The 17,466-nt window shown below is 39.1% G+C and overlaps 1 protein-coding gene across 1 annotated transcript; it reads left to right on the forward strand.

The window, feature by feature from the left end:
• The first annotated feature begins 9,995 nt into the window (after positions 1 to 9,995).
• Positions 9,996 to 10,877, forward strand: LOC138370730 (uncharacterized). The gene has a single exon (XM_069335328.1). It carries the CDS (start codon positions 9,996 to 9,998, stop codon positions 10,875 to 10,877), a length of 882 nt encoding a protein of 293 aa, XP_069191429.1.
• The last annotated feature ends 6,589 nt before the right edge of the window (positions 10,878 to 17,466 follow it).

Below are 17,466 nucleotides of genomic sequence, written 5' to 3' on the forward strand. Positions count from 1 at the left end.
GGTTCAAGATCTAGTATAGGTCCTGTCATCAATATGCCTCCTGCTGATTTGAGTAAATTCATACCCATAGATTCCTCTGATCCCAGAATGAATCGATAATAGTAGCCAGCTCCAATCAGGATTCCGATATCCCCTATTTAGTTAGAATCAAGCAGAGGATCTGCTAATTGGATTCCTTTATTTTTTAGGAATTTAATTGTGGCTGCCAGACCAGTCACTTCCATTTCAGTAGGAATTTTATCAACTACTATGGCTTCGACTGTCCTTTGGGATGTACCTAGACAGACATTGAGTTGAACTACCGGAGAGGTTCTACGACCTGAATTGGTAAAAAAACCTGATATGGATGTAGATACTTGCTTTGAAGATTCAAGTTGTAAATCTTCTGTCATCTTTTTACTGATAAAGGTTTTCTGTGACCCTTGATCAAAAAAGCCTCTAGTTTGAATACTAATTCCTTCATTGCATAGTTCTAGCTGTGCAGTAGGTAATATGGCTGTGGTACCAATTTCTGTATCTAAGGCATTGACATCTTATCTTGAGATGATTTCGGGGCTTTAGTGTCCCCACGGCCCGGTCCTCGACCAGGCCTCCACCCCCAGGAAGCAGCCCGACAGCTGACTAACTCCCAGGTACCTATTTACTGCTAGGTAACAGGGGCATTCAGGGTGAAAGAAACTTTGCCCATTTGTTTCTGCCTCGTGCGGGAATCGAACCCGCGCCACAGAATTACGAGTCCTGCGCGCTATCCACCCGGCTACGAGGCCCCTCATTGCTCATTATTGTACAGAATTGTACAGCTGTTGTGGTATTATCATCTTTTGGCTTTGCCTGAGATGCAGGTTGATTATTGGATGTCTGTGATCTGGATTGAGAGTTGATATCACTACAGAGTGCTGTGTGATGTACACTTTTATGACAATATTGGCAGTTCTGCAATTGAGTGTTACATTCACTTGTATCATTCTTCCATAGACAACGGATGCACCTGTTCAGAGATTTCAGTCGATTGATTCGACTGGCACGGACTTCATAAACTGTGCATTGATAAATGGTATGTGCTTCCTGACACAATAGACATCTTGGGGCACTTGCAGCTCCTTTTGTCTTATCTGTCTTGGGAGCTTGATTTCCTACAGTTCTGTTAACTGTGGAGGATATAGCATAACAGCCAACATTACTCTGTTTCCACTTTGCAGAAGAGGAGTTTTGTTGCCTTGATTTTTGACTGCCAGTTTGGACATTTTTGTTTTTGTCCATGAATTCACCTTTGGTGATTTTTTCTTGTGATATGATATTGTTACAAATATGTAACACTTGCAGGTATGTAATTACATGCAATTAGGTCATACAAGCATGTAACACTTGCACTCCTCCAAGGATTTCCTTAAAGGATGAATTGTATCTGTAATAATGTGTATCTATATTATTCAGGATGTGATGAGGCATTTTTCTTTTTCTTTTTAAGTAAGAGTTCTTTTTAAGTAAAAAGCTTTGCCTTTTCTATTAAGTAAGTCTCTTTGAGATGCTTGATTGCCTTCAGATTTTCTGAGGCTGCTTTCACTCCAGCGAAAGCATGAGATTAGGTGATCAAGACTATATTATACAATACAATACAATACAATTTATTTAGGTAAGGTACATACATACAATAAATATTTACAAGGATTGTTTGACTTATAGGTAGAGCTAGTACATACAATGCCTAAAGCCACTATTATGCAAAGCGTTTCGGGCATGATAAACTTAAATGACAAGCTTAATACTAATTGAGCATAATGAGTAGAATGAAAACAAGAAATGAAAACATAGATGAAAAAGCAGCACAAATACAATTATGTCGACAAACAGCGCTCTTTAAAGAAAAAAAACAGACATTGATTGACAATAGAAGGGTAAGGTAGGTTACAGGGAATTTATTAGGTATAGCTTCGCTTTTAACTTAAACTTGGATTATACTTAATATACTTAATATACTTAAACTTATTCTTGGATTAAGATAGTTATCTTTGATGGGTGATAATACTTGTATTGACATTGTCAATGGGCTGTTAGCCTTTCAGATTGTAGATTAGTGATGACGGGCTGTTTAGCCATACAGATTGTGATGTGAGATTAAGATTGGTCTTAATCCCCAATAGTAGACTATTGTAGCGAAGTGATGATGTTATTTTTCTATCACCTGATTTAAATGGTCTGTAGGCTGTAGATTCAAGTGATTTTTTAGACACTTTGTGTCCTTTTCTTTTCTGTTTCTGCAGCAGGTGAAATACTGTCAACCATTTTGACCTTTTCCGAGTTTCGGAGATTCCGAGCTATTTTCTCTTTTCTGATAAATATGTTTAATGTTAATGTATTTTGATAAATGAGCTTTCCTGTCTACTTAGGTAATGATTCCAAAGATCGTCCTTCATTTCCTCCCTGGAATCTGGTTGTAGTAGGTGCTCAATTATCAAAAGTACTGTAATAATTTGGGTTGTGATCCGAATCGGTAATGAATCGGTAAATCCTGTAATAATTTTTAAAAAATAGTAAATGGTACGAATTTTGCAAAGTTATTACAAGATCTGTTACCCTAATAATTGTTTGATAAAATACAGTAGAATGCCTACTGGTTTTACCTGTAATAGGGTTTGATACAGTTGATTATGGTTAGATTGTAATGAAATGTTCTTACAGTGATAAAAACACTTTTTTAAAGAATATTATGTAATGAGCAGCTCTAAAATCAGTTGATTAGAGATAATGCTAGATAATACACTTAAATATGTATGTAATATTACCATAAGTGAGGTAGATCATGGTATATATGATTAAGATGCAGTTGTGTCTGTGACACTGATAAAATTAAGTACTGTTGTTTTTTAACACAGAACAATTAGTAGTATGCTATGAATGCTTACTAGTTAATGGATATGGTGGCTTAAGCCACTGCAAACAATTTGTTTACTTAAATATATAGCTATGAAAAATATTGGCTGATAGCTAGGTTAGGTTTGAATATGTAAAAATTATTCCAATGCAAAATCAAGAAGTTTCTTATGTATTTGCTATTGAAATATAATCTAGTTTCTAGACTATCTAGGTTTAAAAGACCATAAATATCTAGGTTCGAAGGACCAAAAATGTGGGAAAAACCTGTTGAGATTGATATGAGAGGAGACCCTGGAGATATACCAGGGACTTGTACTGAACTAAATTAAAAAATTACTGTCAGCAAATTAATTCAACTAAAATCTCTAGCTAGAGTCGTAAATCCTAGCTCCTCTTTTCCTAAATACAGATTGTGGGCTGTAAGGGGCAGGTGGGATGAATTAGTTGATAGGTTGATTGAAGATCCACAGTCCACCTGCCGACAGTTATCTCACATCATCTTGTATTTTATACAAGGATAAGATTTAATAAATTCAGTTCTATGCCAAACACTGGCTCTGTTTATATCAGAGATTTAAACATGTACATAGTCTAGCCTAGCACCATAACTATTAACAGTCAATATATTCTTATACTATAAACAACAATTTTAATTGTAAAAGTATAATAATGACTTTAAATGTAGTCTAAGTACTGTTAACTAAGTACTAAAGATTATATTCAATTAAATGAACTTTTTTTTTTTTTTGAGATATATACAAGAGTTGTTACATTCTTGTACAGCCACTAGTACGCGTAGCATTTCGGGCAGGTCCCTGGAATACGATCCCCTGCCGCGAAGAATCGTTTTTTCATCCAAGTACACATTTTACTGTTGCGTTAAACAGAGGCTACAGTTAAGGAATTGCGCCCAGTAAATCCTCCCCGGCCAGGATACGAACCCATAACATAGCGCTCGCGGAACGCCAGGCGAGTGTCTTACCACTACACCACGGAGACTGCAAACTTATATGATAACCTAAAAAATAACTAAGCAAGCAATTGTTAACTTAATTTATATGCAAGTATATATATATACACATATATTTATTCAATTTATATGATGAGGTACAGTCAGCTTGATTGAATCTTTTCCCACACAATAGACACTCATGAGTTAGTGTTTACCTTGACAATCTTTTCTTACACCTTGGACACTCATGAGGTGTGGTGCTTAAAGATTAAACTGCTGCACTACAATTTTTTTTTTTTTTTTTTTTTTTTTTTTTTTTTTTTTGAGATATATACAAGAGTTGTTACATTCTTGTACAGCCACTAGTACGCGTAGCGTTTCGGGCAAGTCCTTAATCCTATGGTCCCTGGAATACGATCCCCTGCCGCGAAGAATCGTTTTTTCATCCAAGTACACATTTTACTGTTGCGTTAAACAGAGGCTACAGTTAAGGAATAGCGCCCAGTAAATCCTCCCCGGCCAGGATACGAACCCATGACATAGCGCTCGCGGAACGCCAGGCGAGTGTCTTACCACTACACCACGGAGACTGCTTAGAATAGGAGAGAATATTGATAAACTTACTGAGATATGAGGCGTTTCCTCGCTTTATAACCGACAGACAGACTTATAAGATATTAAAGTCATACAAGCATACAATTGGCCAATTAATATACTAAAATAACCTTCAATATACTTCTCTGAATGCCGGAGTGCCTGTCTAACAGTGTGCCAGACTTGATAACTCTTTTGTCGTGAGTTTAGGCACGATATTTTATATAACAGCTTTGCTGTAGATTGTTCTTGTAGTGTTGCTACGTGATTTTCCTTTAACTGAAGTTGCAGAAAGATAAGGGTCACTGAGCACATAGTCACTGTGTGCTCCACAATTCACTTATTTTATATAAATGTCTTAGGAATTTTCCTTGTAGATATATTGTCTAGGTACTCCCCCAGTTCAAGAGAGTGTTCACTGGTGATAAAGATAATTAGATAAGGTGTCATAAGCTATGTAATGTTTGCTAAGGTACCCTCACACTTGTTCACTGTTTTGTCAACAAATGCGCTCTGCCTGCGGGTGTGGTGGGTGCTTCTTCTTCCCCAGATGCTCCTCCCTCTCCCTTGAGGGATAGCTTTCAATGAATATTGATTGATTATTTTTACTGTCTAGACTTATGATTGAGATAAGATGTGATTATAATATAATTAGATATAGGATTTAAAGATTAAATAAATAAATAAATAAATATAAATAAATATGTTTATTCAGGAAAGGTACATACATACAAGTGATGTTACATTAATGGATTGATATATAGATAGAGCTAGTACATGCAATGCCTAAAGCCACTATTACGCAATGCGTTTCGGGCAAGAAAAACATTAATATCTAGAACTTAATACTAATTGAGCATAAAGAATAAAAAGTGTTGAAAACAAATACAAATAAAGATAAAAAAAAGGGGGAACATGACTGAAAAAGCAGCACAAATACAATAGGTTGACAAACAGTGTTGATTAAAAAAAAATAATAATAATAAAATAACAGACATGGGTTGACAATAAAGGAGTGAGGTGGGTTACAGGGAATTTATTAGGTAGTGTTTAGTTTTTATCTTAAACTGGTTGAGAGAGGTACAGTCTTTAACATGGTTGGGAAGGTCATTCCACATTCTGGGTCCCTTGATTTGTAGAGCATTTCTAGTTTGATTAAGTCGTACTCTAGGAATATCAAAACTGTATTTATTCCTGGTGTGGTGCTCATGGGTTCTGTTACAACCTTCAATGAAGCTTTTGAGGTCAGGATTGGCATTACAGTTCAGCGTTTTATATATGTATAATACACAAGAGAGAATGTGCAGTGACTTAATATCTAACATATTCAGAGATTTGAGTAAGGGTACCGAGTGATGTCTGGGGCCAGAGTTGGATATTGTCCTAATAGCAGCTTTGTGTTGGGTAATAAGAGGACGTAAATGATTTTGGGTAGTAGAACCCCAAGCACAAATACCATAGTTGAGGTATGGATAGATGAGGGAGTAATAGAGAGTAACCAGGGCAGGGCGGGGTACATAATATCTGATCTTAGAAAGAATGCCAACAGTTTTTGAAACTTTTTTTGATATATTTAGAATGTGACCCTGGAAATTCAGCTTGTGGTCGATGAGAACGCCAAGGAATTTGCCATCTAATTTGTTACAAATTTGGGTATTGTTTATTTTGAGATTTATCTGATTAGAGGATTTATTGCCAAACAGATTATAAGTAGTACTTGATAGTACTACTGATTCTTATTAAGGATTCGATTTATAATCACTATCGGAAATGGAATCATGTTCCAAAAGTTTTTTAATTAAGAAATCCTTCTAGAAGCTTCTGGATCCTTGAGAGATCATGCACAAAGTCACATAGGTATCTGTAGGGCCCTATGGCATAGGTGATCATAGTCGCATTGTTATCTAGGATCAAGATCTATAATGATTCGGATTTGATTTTGATACGATTTGATATGATATAGATATGATATAGATATGATTTAGAAATAATACATTTCTTAGATGATTATTAGATATGGTGGGTAAAATTTCCCACAAAATTTACAGTGAAACACCTTCCCTCAAAGTTGGAAGCTGTGATGGGCTTCGAAAAGGTTTCGTACTGAACGAACCTCGGGCTTGCTAGTGAGGAGAAATGTTGTTATGTACTTCGAGGCTTCGGGGTAATCCTATTATTTAGGCAGATATCACTCTTCAAAAAATAAACTTTTTTGTTTTTGTTTTTGTTTTTTTGGTGTGACAAGTTTTTGGAAAATTTTGAGAGGCATTATTTCTCTCATTGTCTCTCAACCACCTAAAAAAATGAACAAATCCACAAGGGCCATGACGAGGATTCGAACCTACGTCCGAGAGCATCCCAGATGCTGCCTTAATCGACTGAGCGACGACATGGTAAAAAGAATTACAACCAGAAATTCTACTGAATTTACTTGTTCATTTGGTGCATCACGCAATTGTGATTTCTGTGTGGCCTGAAAAAATTCTCGAATTATGTGTTTTTAATTTCTTATTATCAAAGTTATTTGTATAAGACTGATATATACAGTTAGCAGTGAATTAAATGTATTCATTCACATTTATTATAGTAATTATCGCAATTAATTAATAGTTATACTTATATTATATTAATTAATTATACACTTATCACTGAATCAATTAATTTTTGTGTGAGCGTCTGTTAAAAACCAATAATTTCAGCCAATGGCAACTCAAAGTTTCAAAATATATGAAAATTCTGGAAATAGTTAACAAAAATCGTGAAACGTTTGCGATACTCTATATCAAAATTTCCTTGTCTGGTTATATCTTGAGGTTCAAATCAAATCAAATCAAATGTTTATTTAGGCAAGGTACATATATACAAGAGATTTTACAAAGAGTGATGGATTTATAGATAGGGCATACAATGCCTAAATCCACTATTACACAAAGCGTTTTGGGCATGAAAAACTTAAAAACTGATTACCACACAGGTTATCTTGAGATGATTTTGGGGTTTAACGTCCCCGCGGCCCGGTCCTCGATCAGGCCTCCTTTTTGTTACACACCCTCCCAGGAAGCAGCCCATAGCATCTGTCTAACTCCTAGGTACCTATTTACTGCTAGGTGAACAGGCACATCAGGGTGAAATAAACTCTGCCCATTTTGTCTACGCCTTCAACGGGGATCGAACCCCAAACCTCAGGACTACAAATGCCGAGTGCTGTCCACTCAGCCGTCAGGCCCCTATTATGCGTGAATACCCAATGAGTTTACCACGGGAGTGATTTGTCACACGAGCCAACAGTCAACCAATCAGCTATAACCAATCCTAACTTAACATAATTAAGTCAGGAATCTATGTTCTTTAAATAGCATTATAAATTGAAAAAAAAACAAGTTGGAAAGAAAAAAATAACGAAAATCTCTCTGTTAAACAAATCGGGACTTTTATTATATATATATATATATATATATATATATATATATTTATATATATATATATATATATATATATATATATATATATATATATATATATATATATATATATATATATATAATATAATAAATAATAATATAAGGCGAAAATTGCAACGAAATTAAACTCTTATGAGATTCTTAGTAAATGGGATGGGACAGTTCTGTAAATTACAGCTGTACAGGTGTAAACGCCAGGTTAGCCTCTGCCAGCCACTTACTCCAACGTTAAAACAATCTCTCGACAACAGACCGCCTCTACGCTAAGTATACACCTATAAATCACCTGTAAATCGCCGGTTTACGTTTTATTTGGGATCTATTTACTTCAGCAAATGGCACACCTGGGCTGTGTTTTTTTTAACATCAGATGATTGCTAGTGTATATCACAGGTTAATGGCAGTTAATAACTAGCCTGTTGCAGGGGAACGAGGCAGTTCACAGATGAGAAGGTGATTGTACCGCTGAAGGCAGTGGTTCCCAGTTGCTGAGGGATCGAATTACTGTTGCAAAGCTTAATGTGTGTGTGTGCTGTTGCAGCTCAATGTGTGTGTGTCTCTCTCTCTCGGGGCTCCGCTTGCAATAAGAGCTTCAAGCTGACTAAAACGACATATCTATGGCTTAAAGTTTATCTTAAGCCACCTCCAGACATAATATTAACAAGACGGGGAACAAAGTAAAACATAAGAAACATGACTACAATTCTCATTTTAAAAGACAAAAATAGGAAAAGGTGAGATATACCCTAAAAATAATAATAAAAAAGAGAATGAATTAGAACTATGATAAAGGCGATAAAGAAGGCGTTTAGGGGAATGAAAATAAAAAGATGGAATGCCAACGACAATAATAAAACAGAAAAAGTGAGAATAATTGGAATATCGAGTAAAGAAGGAATATGAAACAGGAAAAGGAAAGAAAACGAATATGACAAGAATATTAGGACAAGGAAAATATAACGATAGCAATAATGACAAGATATTACTGTTATCTTCCCCCCTCCACCAGACCCCTCACCCCCCCCCCCCACACACACACACACCCTCGTAAACGTTATCCAAAGGGAACAGGGAATGAGAGAGGGAACAGGGAATAAGAAAGAGGGAACAGGGAATGAGAGAGAGGGAACAGGGAATGAGAGAGAGGGAACAGGGAATAAGAAAGAGGGAACAGGGAATAAGAAAGAGGGAACAGGGAATGAGAGAGAGGGAACAGGGAATAAGAAAGAGGGAACAGGGAATAAGAAAGAGGGAACAGAGAATGAGAGAGGGAACAGGGAATGAGAGAGGGAACAGGGAATAAGAAAGAGGGAACAGGGAATGAGAGAGAGAAAACGGTGTACATGAAGACAAACAGAGAGAGAGGGGGGGGGATGATAGTATATACTGTTTGATATAAACAGGAATTATCAGACGTTCCCAAGTGGGAGAGAAGGTCCGGTAGAACAGTGGCATGTTATCACGTCATGATAACCTCACTGATAAGAGTGAACGCGTTCCTATGCACGAGCCAATGAGATGATGAACCCAATGAGGTCAGACCACGAACCCAAGCATCACAGGAGGATGTCAATTAAGATCACAGGAGATAACAAGGTCACAAGGGGAATGGGGTGAAGTAGATAACACCCCCCCCCTACACACACACAGGGTGGGGGGGGGAGGGTTAGGTAGTGAGAACATCACTATTGATGTAGTAACCACCTTGTAGTGATCTTCCCCTCGTAGAGCCATGTTATTAAGAACATAAGAACATAAGAACAAAGGTAACTGCAGAAGGCCTATTGGCCCATACGAGGCAGCTCCTATTTATAACCACCCAATCCCACTCATATACATGTCCATGTGTGTATATCACGAAAATAAACACGTGATTAAGAATGTGACAATGTCAGACCACGGAGGAAAATGAAACAGGAATTTCCTTAAGTACTTTCGTATATTAAATACATCTTCAGAAGGAATATATATCTTCATTCCTTCTGAAGATGTATTTAATATACGAAAGTACTTAAGGAAATTCCTGTTTCATTTGCCTCCGTGGTCTGACATTGCCTCATGTCCATGTATATGGACATTCAATATTAATTTGATGAATCTAGTTGAGAGCAGAGATGGACTCCCTACGAGAGGAGGCACGACAGCTGAAACTTCGGGAAGAAACGAAGGAGATCAATATTAACAAGACCTCGCCGTGGAAAGTCGCTAAGGACAGGAGCCCCAAGAAGACCTTGACAAGGCCGCCCACAGACGCCCCAAGGACAGCAAATTCATTTGCCGTGTTGGAGGACGAGCGCTGTGGTGAGCCCGCAGCTCACTCGGAACGGAAATCAGTGAGGAGCGGCGGAGCGCAGGCCCCTCAGGCTGCTCAGAAAGTCAAAGAGGCACCGAAGCGAACCTTGGTTGTGGGAGATTCCCAGGTGAGGCACCTAGACAGAACGCCTTGTGCCAGAGATAGGGGGAACAGATCAAGGGCCCGCCATCCGGGAGCTGGAATTGGTGATATTGTTGGAAACATGAACGATACCATGATGGGAAACAGGAACAAACCCACTATCTGCATCAGTGCAGGGGGTAACGATGTTGGACGAGTCAGGAGTGAGGAACTAACGCAGAAATTCAGGACAGCCACCGAACTAGTTAGGAGCAAGGGAGGAATCCCGACCACATGTGGCACGCCTCCAAGAAAGGGAGTGGGCAACGAACGGACGTCGAGGGCACCCGGCGCCAACCGCCGGCCGGAAAGATACTGCAAATCAAATGCAACATCCCCCACAGACAACTGGGAACACCCCCATGGGGGAAACGAAATGCATGCTCGTGACGGGGCGCACCCATCGAGGGCTGGGGCCGCCGCCGCCGCGAACTCGCCGGAACCAGTGGTCAGAGGTGCCCGTCTGGGTCCAAACTGCCAGCAGACAGTGGCATGGGAACTGATCTGGAGGAAGGAGGCAACAAAAGTATGTGTTCGTGGGAGAAAAGAATTGGCAAAATGATCAGGGAAAGAAACGGGTCCCAAAATAACACTTCACCCAGGGTACACCACACCAACAGTAGAAGTCCAAGAAATAAAACCAACGAATCAAACGCTCCCGTCTGTACAGGCAGTCAGATCAGTGATCGATTATGCCGCACCTGCACTCACAAATCTATCACACCAACAGTGGAAAAAGCTTGAAGTTGCCCAAAACAATGCTGAGAGCTGCACTGGGAGCCCCCATGTGGACCAGGCTTGAAACTCTTAGACTGGAGACGGGTTTGCCCTCTCTACAAGAAAGAATATCACAAAGGACAGCTACAATTATCAGTAAGATAATTATTTCTTCTGATCCAATCCCAGTACGGCAGGCCTTGGTGGTTGGACTAGGCCAAAACAATGGAAACTCTTGGGTTGCAAGAGCAGGAAAAGTCCTAAACAGACTACATTTAAAAAACATGATTCTTGATAGAGAGGGTGATCATCCACACCCAAGTTACACTCCTTCCGCGCCGTGGGAAGAGCCTATTTTCAAAATAGTAATAGAAAGTCTCCCAATGAAAAAGGCTGCCTATGATCCGACAATCCTAAGGCGCATAATAAAAGAGCAAATGTATAGCATAGCACCTGCACTCACAATCGACTTGAGAATGGTCCAGGACGGACCGAAACGTCGTCGTCCCTTCAATTTCTAGTGTGTGGTCTGGTCAACATACTTCAGCCACGTTATTGTGACTCATCGCCTGCATATAGCATAGCAGTAGCAGGAGCCACCCACATCTTCACAGACGGATCGGTGGTCACAGAAAATGAGAGTGCTGGCGCTGCTCTTTGCACGATCAGCGTTCAGGCATATTGGAGACTGGGAGGACTAGTATCATCAACCCAAACTGAGCTGTTTGCCATACAAAAGGCATTCGCATATGTGATTGCACAAAACACTCAAAATGCAATCATACACACAGACTCAAAAGCTGCACTTCAAATACTAGGACAAAAACAGTGGAAAGATAATGTGGAAATAATTACCACCATTTTGTATCTTGGAGCAGTCGCTAAAGGCATAGGACTCAACATAACTTTAAACTGGATCCCATCCCATATTGGAATCCCATTAAATGTCATGGGTTCGTATCCTGGCCGGGGAGGATTTACTGGGCGCAATTCCTTAACTGTAGCCTCTGTTTAACGCAACAGTAAAATGTGTACTTGGATGAAAAAACGATTCTTCGCGGCAGGGGATCGTATTCCAGGGACCATAGGATTAAGGACTTGCCCGAAACGCTACGCGTACTAGTGGCTGTTCAAGAATGTAACAACTCTTGTATATATCTCAAAAAAAAAATGAAAAAGCTGATGAAATTGCTAAATTGGCAACTCGTCATCCAGTGATACATAAAACAATTCAACCCAGGGGGGTAGAAATAGCCTAAGCTACTCTATCCCTTTGAGATGTATTTATTGCTTATCTCAATAAACATACTTGAACTTGAATTCAACCCAGCCTAGAGAACATAAAAAACATCATCACCAAAAAACTCTCACACCTCAACCAAGCCAACCTGCACCAGAGAATAGCTGAAGGTTCGCCAGCTGCAACATGGTATCTTCAGGCAACCAAATTAGAAAGGTTAAATATCCCAAAAGGAATCCAGAGGGAAATAGCTGTTAGGTTATATAGACTACGTCTAGGTTACAGATGCAACTGGGAGATTGGTGAACCCCGACAGAGAGAGTGCATCTTCTGCCAAACTGTCACAGAAAAGTCATTACTTCACTATCTTCTGGAATGTGAAGCAACCAACGACCTTAGAAGAGCTTTAAGAGTTCCTGAATCATGCAGTGGCCACCCTGAAGCCATCAACACAGCCACTCTCCTGGTCAACAAAGGTGGCCAGCAGCTGGACACCCTCATAAAGACTGTGAAGCAGTATCCTCCCCCGCGATAACAGCTTGATGGTTAAATGCAACCTCAGAATACTGCGAAAAAAAAAATTGTACCACTTACGGGCTATTCATGCCCGTACCACCTCTTGGGTGGCTTAATCTTTATCAATCAATCAATCATCGCTCCCGTCTGCACAGAAAAAACAGACACCACTGCACTTCCCGAAACGTGGATGAATGCAGAAAACAGAGAACCATTAGCTGAATCTGGTTAGGCCCCATTTAGATTATGCAGTTCAGTTTTGGTCGCCGTATTATAGAATGGATATAAATTCACTTGAACGTGTCCAACGTAGGATGACTAAGTTAATTCCCCAAATTAGAAATCTTTCATATGAAGAAAGATTAACAAAGCTTAAGCTGCATTCATTGGAAAGGCGAAGAGTTAGGGGTGACATGATAGAGGTTTACAAGTGGATGAATGGACATAACAGGGGGGATATTAATAGGGTATTAAAAATATCAACACGAAACAATGGGTATAAATTGGATAAGTTTAGATTTAGGAAAGACTTGGGTAAATACTGGTTCAGTAACAGGGTTGTTGATTTGTGGAACCAATTGCCGCGTAACGTGGTGGAGGTAGGGTCCCTCGATTGTTTCAAGCGCGGGTTGGACAAGTATATGAGTGGGATTGGGTGGTTATAGAATAGGAGCAGCCTCGTATGGGCCAATAGGCCTTCTGCAGTTACCTTTGTTCTTTTGTTCTTATGAATATCAAACAAATGGACCCAAACCACTTCACACAGACCGACATACTAGACGAGGAGGGGGAGAAGCCACACATGTCAGGGACAACCCGAAATGTAGTCTCAAAGAGGGAATCAAACCGAGCCACACACAGAAACCATTTGGACAGAATTAAACGAAAAAGCAAACAATACCACAATAGGAGCCATATATAGGCCACCAAACCTAGACAGAACGGAAGCAAAGCATCTATGGGATGAAACATCCAGAGCACCCAGATCCAACAGTATCCATGTCATGGGCGACCCCAACCCCAGCGGAACAAACTGGTCGAACAAAACAGGGAACAGTGAAGCAGAAGACTCTCCAAAACCAATCGACGATTGCTCCCCCACGCAACACATCAAGGAACCAACGCGGGAAAACAATATTCCAGATTTAGTGTTATCTAACAGGGAAACACAAACTTATGACATCGAAATAGGGAGCGCGCCAGGGAACAGTGATCACAAAGATATCAGATTCAGCACAGAACGGAACAAACCTGCAGGAGAAAACTCTGCTAAATTAAGAAATAAAATTAACGAATTAAATGCTCTTGTCTGCACAGAAAAAATAGATATTATTGCACTTACCGAAACGTGGATGAATGTAGAAAATAGAGAACTATTAGCTGAATATCAAATATATGGATTTAAACTATTTCACACAGATAGATATATTAGACGAGGAGGTGGAGTAGCCATATATGTTAGGGACAATTTGAAATGTAGTCTCAAAGAGGGAATCAAAACAGAGCCACACACAGAAACTATTTGGATTGAATTAAACGAAAAAGCTAATAATATTATAATAGGAGTAATATATAGGCCACCAAATTTAGACAGAATGGAAGCAAAGCATCTATGGGATGAAATATCTAGAGCATCTAGATCTAACAGTATTTATGTCATGGGTGACTTTAATTTTAGCGGAATAAACTGGTTGAACAAAACAGGGAATAGTGAAGCAGAAGATTTTCTAGAATTAATTGACGATTGCTTTCTTACGCAACACATTAAGGAACCAACACGGGAAAATAATATTTTAGATTTAGTGTTAACCAACAGGGAAACGCAAATTAATGACATCGAAATAGGGAGTGAGCTAGGGAGCAGTGATCACAAAGAAATCAGATTTAGCATAGAATGGAATAGACCAGTAGGAGAAAATTCTGTTAAAGTGCCAGATTTTCGAAAAGCTGATTTTAATAGCCTAAGAAATTTTTTGGGTCAAATTGATTGGAAAGTCATGGGTATGGGGTGTGGGCCGGTCTTGGAGCGAGACATGAACCCAGCGATAGGTGACTTAAATGGGGATTTCGATGTGGATTCAATATATAACTTATTTAAGAATATTCTAAACAAAGCACAGGAACGTAGTATACCATACAAATTGAATAGATCGAATACTAATGACCCAAAGTGGATAACAAAGAATTTGAAGAACCTTATAGGTAAAAAGAGAGCTTGGTACAAAAGGATTAAAAATGGGGAGGTCACTTTAGAACAGGAATTCGTACAACTGGTTAGAAATGTTAAAAAAGAGATAAGGAAAGCAAAAAGAAACTATGAAGTTCGCATAGCAGGGCAAGCAAAGACAAATCCTAAAGGGTTTTTTCAGTTATATCGTACTAAGACTAGGGAAAGGATAGGTCCATTAAAAACTGAGACAGGTCAAATAACAGATAGTGATGAAGAGATGAGTAGTATTTTTAATAAATATTTTGTATCTGTATTTACTAAAGAGGAACTTAACAATATGCCTTCAGCCGAACAAGTCTATGTGGGTGGGGACGAGAACAGGTTGACGAGTTTAACAGTTACCAGGGAGGATGTTCTTAAACAAATAGTAAAACTCAAACCAAACAAATCCCCAGGGCCGGATGAAGTGTTTGCCAGGGTGCTTAAAGAATGCAAAGAGGAGCTTTGTGACCCACTGTCAACCATATTTAATAAATCAATAGAGTCAGGCAGAGTGCCAGAGTTTTGGAAAGTTGCTAATGTGATACCAGTTTTTAAGAAAGGAGATAGATCACTTGCGTCTAACTATCGACCAATTAGCCTAACGTCTATTGTGGGAAAGTTACTCGAATCTATAATAGCAAATAAAATTCGTCTTCATCTTGAAAAACATAAATTAATAATTGAGTCGCAACATGGTTTTATAAATGGCCGTTCATGTTTAACAAATTTGTTATCTTTTTATTCTAGCATTGTTGAGGCAGTTGATAGTGGTAAGGATTGCGATGTTGTATACCTTGACTTTAGCAAAGCTTTTGATACAGTGCCACATGAAAGACTGATTAAAAAGATAGAGTCTCATGGTATTGGGGGTGCTATATTAAGCTGGATTAGGGCATGGCTATACCAAAGGAAACAGAGAGTTAGTATAAATGGAATCAAGTCAGAGTGGGAAAATGTTGTAAGTGGAGTGCCTCAAGGCTCTGTCCTGGGACCTCTGTTGTTTATAATATATATAAATGATTTAGATTCAGGTTTGAGTAGCAACATTTGCAAATTTGCCGATGATACGAAAATCGGTAGGGAAATTAATTCGGAGGAGGACTCACTATCACTTCAAGTTGATCTAGATAGGGTTTTGAAATGGTCAAAGGATTGGCAGATGCAGTTTAATGCTGATAAATGTAAAGTTCTGAGGTTAGGTAATGATGATAGAGTTACAAGATACGAGCTAGATGGTGTTGTGATTGCGAAGTCGGATTGCGAAAGGGATCTGGGAGTTATGATTAGTAAGAATTTAAAACAAAAGGATCAATGCATAAATGTTCGTAATAAGGCAAATCGGACACTTGGATTTATTAATCGCAGCGTTAGTAACAAGACACCTGGTGTGGTTCTCAAGCTATATCTTGCTCTAGTTAGGCCCCATTTAGATTATGCAGTTCAGTTTTGGTCGCCATATTATAGAATGGATATAAATTCACTTGAACGTGTCCAGCGTAGGATGACTAAGTTAATTCCCCAAATTAGAAATCTTTCATATGAAGAAAGATTAACAAAGCTTAAGTTGCATTCACTGGAAAGGCGAAGAGTTAGGGGTGACATGATAGAGGTTTACAAGTGGATGAATGGACATAACCGGGGGGATATTAATAGGGTATTAAAAGTATCAACACAGGACAGAACACGAAACAATGGATATAAATTGGATAAGTTTAGATTTAGGAAAGACTTGGGTAAATACTGGTTCAGTAACAGGGTTGTTGATTTGTGGAACCAATTGCCGCGTAACATTGTGGAGGTGGGGTCCCTCGATTGTTTCAAGCACGGGTTGGACAAGTATATGAGTGGGATTGGGTGGTTATAGAATAGGAGCTGCCTCGTATGGGCCAATAGGCCTTCTGCAGTTACCTTTGTTCTTATGTTCTTATGTTCTTAAAGTGCCAGACCTTCGAAAAGACGATTCCACCAGCCTAAGAAATTCTTTGGGTCAAACAGACTGGAAAGTCTCGGGCATGGGGCGCGGGCCGGTCCCGGAGCAAGAGATGAACCCAGCGATAGGTGACGCAAAAGAGGACCTCGATGTGGATTCAATACACAACCTATCCAAGAACATTCCAAACAAAGCACAGGAACGTATTTGACCATTTTGAAACCCTAGTTAGATTAACTTGAAGTGATAGCGAGTCTTGTTTCGTGTTAATTTCCCTACCGATTTTTGTATCATCTGCAAATTTGCAGATGTTGCTACTCAAACCTGAATCTAAATCATTTATATATATTATAAACAACAGAGGTCCCAGGACAGAGCCCTGAGGTACTCCACTAAAAATATTATCCCACTCTGACTTAATCCCATTTATACTAACTCTCTGTTTCCTTTGGAATAGCCATGCCCTAATCCAACTTAATATAGCACCCCTAATACCATAAGCCTCTATTTTTTTAATTAGTCTTTCATGTGGCCCT

Source organism: Procambarus clarkii, chromosome 33 (assembly GCF_040958095.1).
Source record: "Procambarus clarkii isolate CNS0578487 chromosome 33, FALCON_Pclarkii_2.0, whole genome shotgun sequence".
Classification (NCBI taxonomy): Eukaryota; Metazoa; Arthropoda; class Malacostraca; order Decapoda; family Cambaridae; genus Procambarus; species Procambarus clarkii.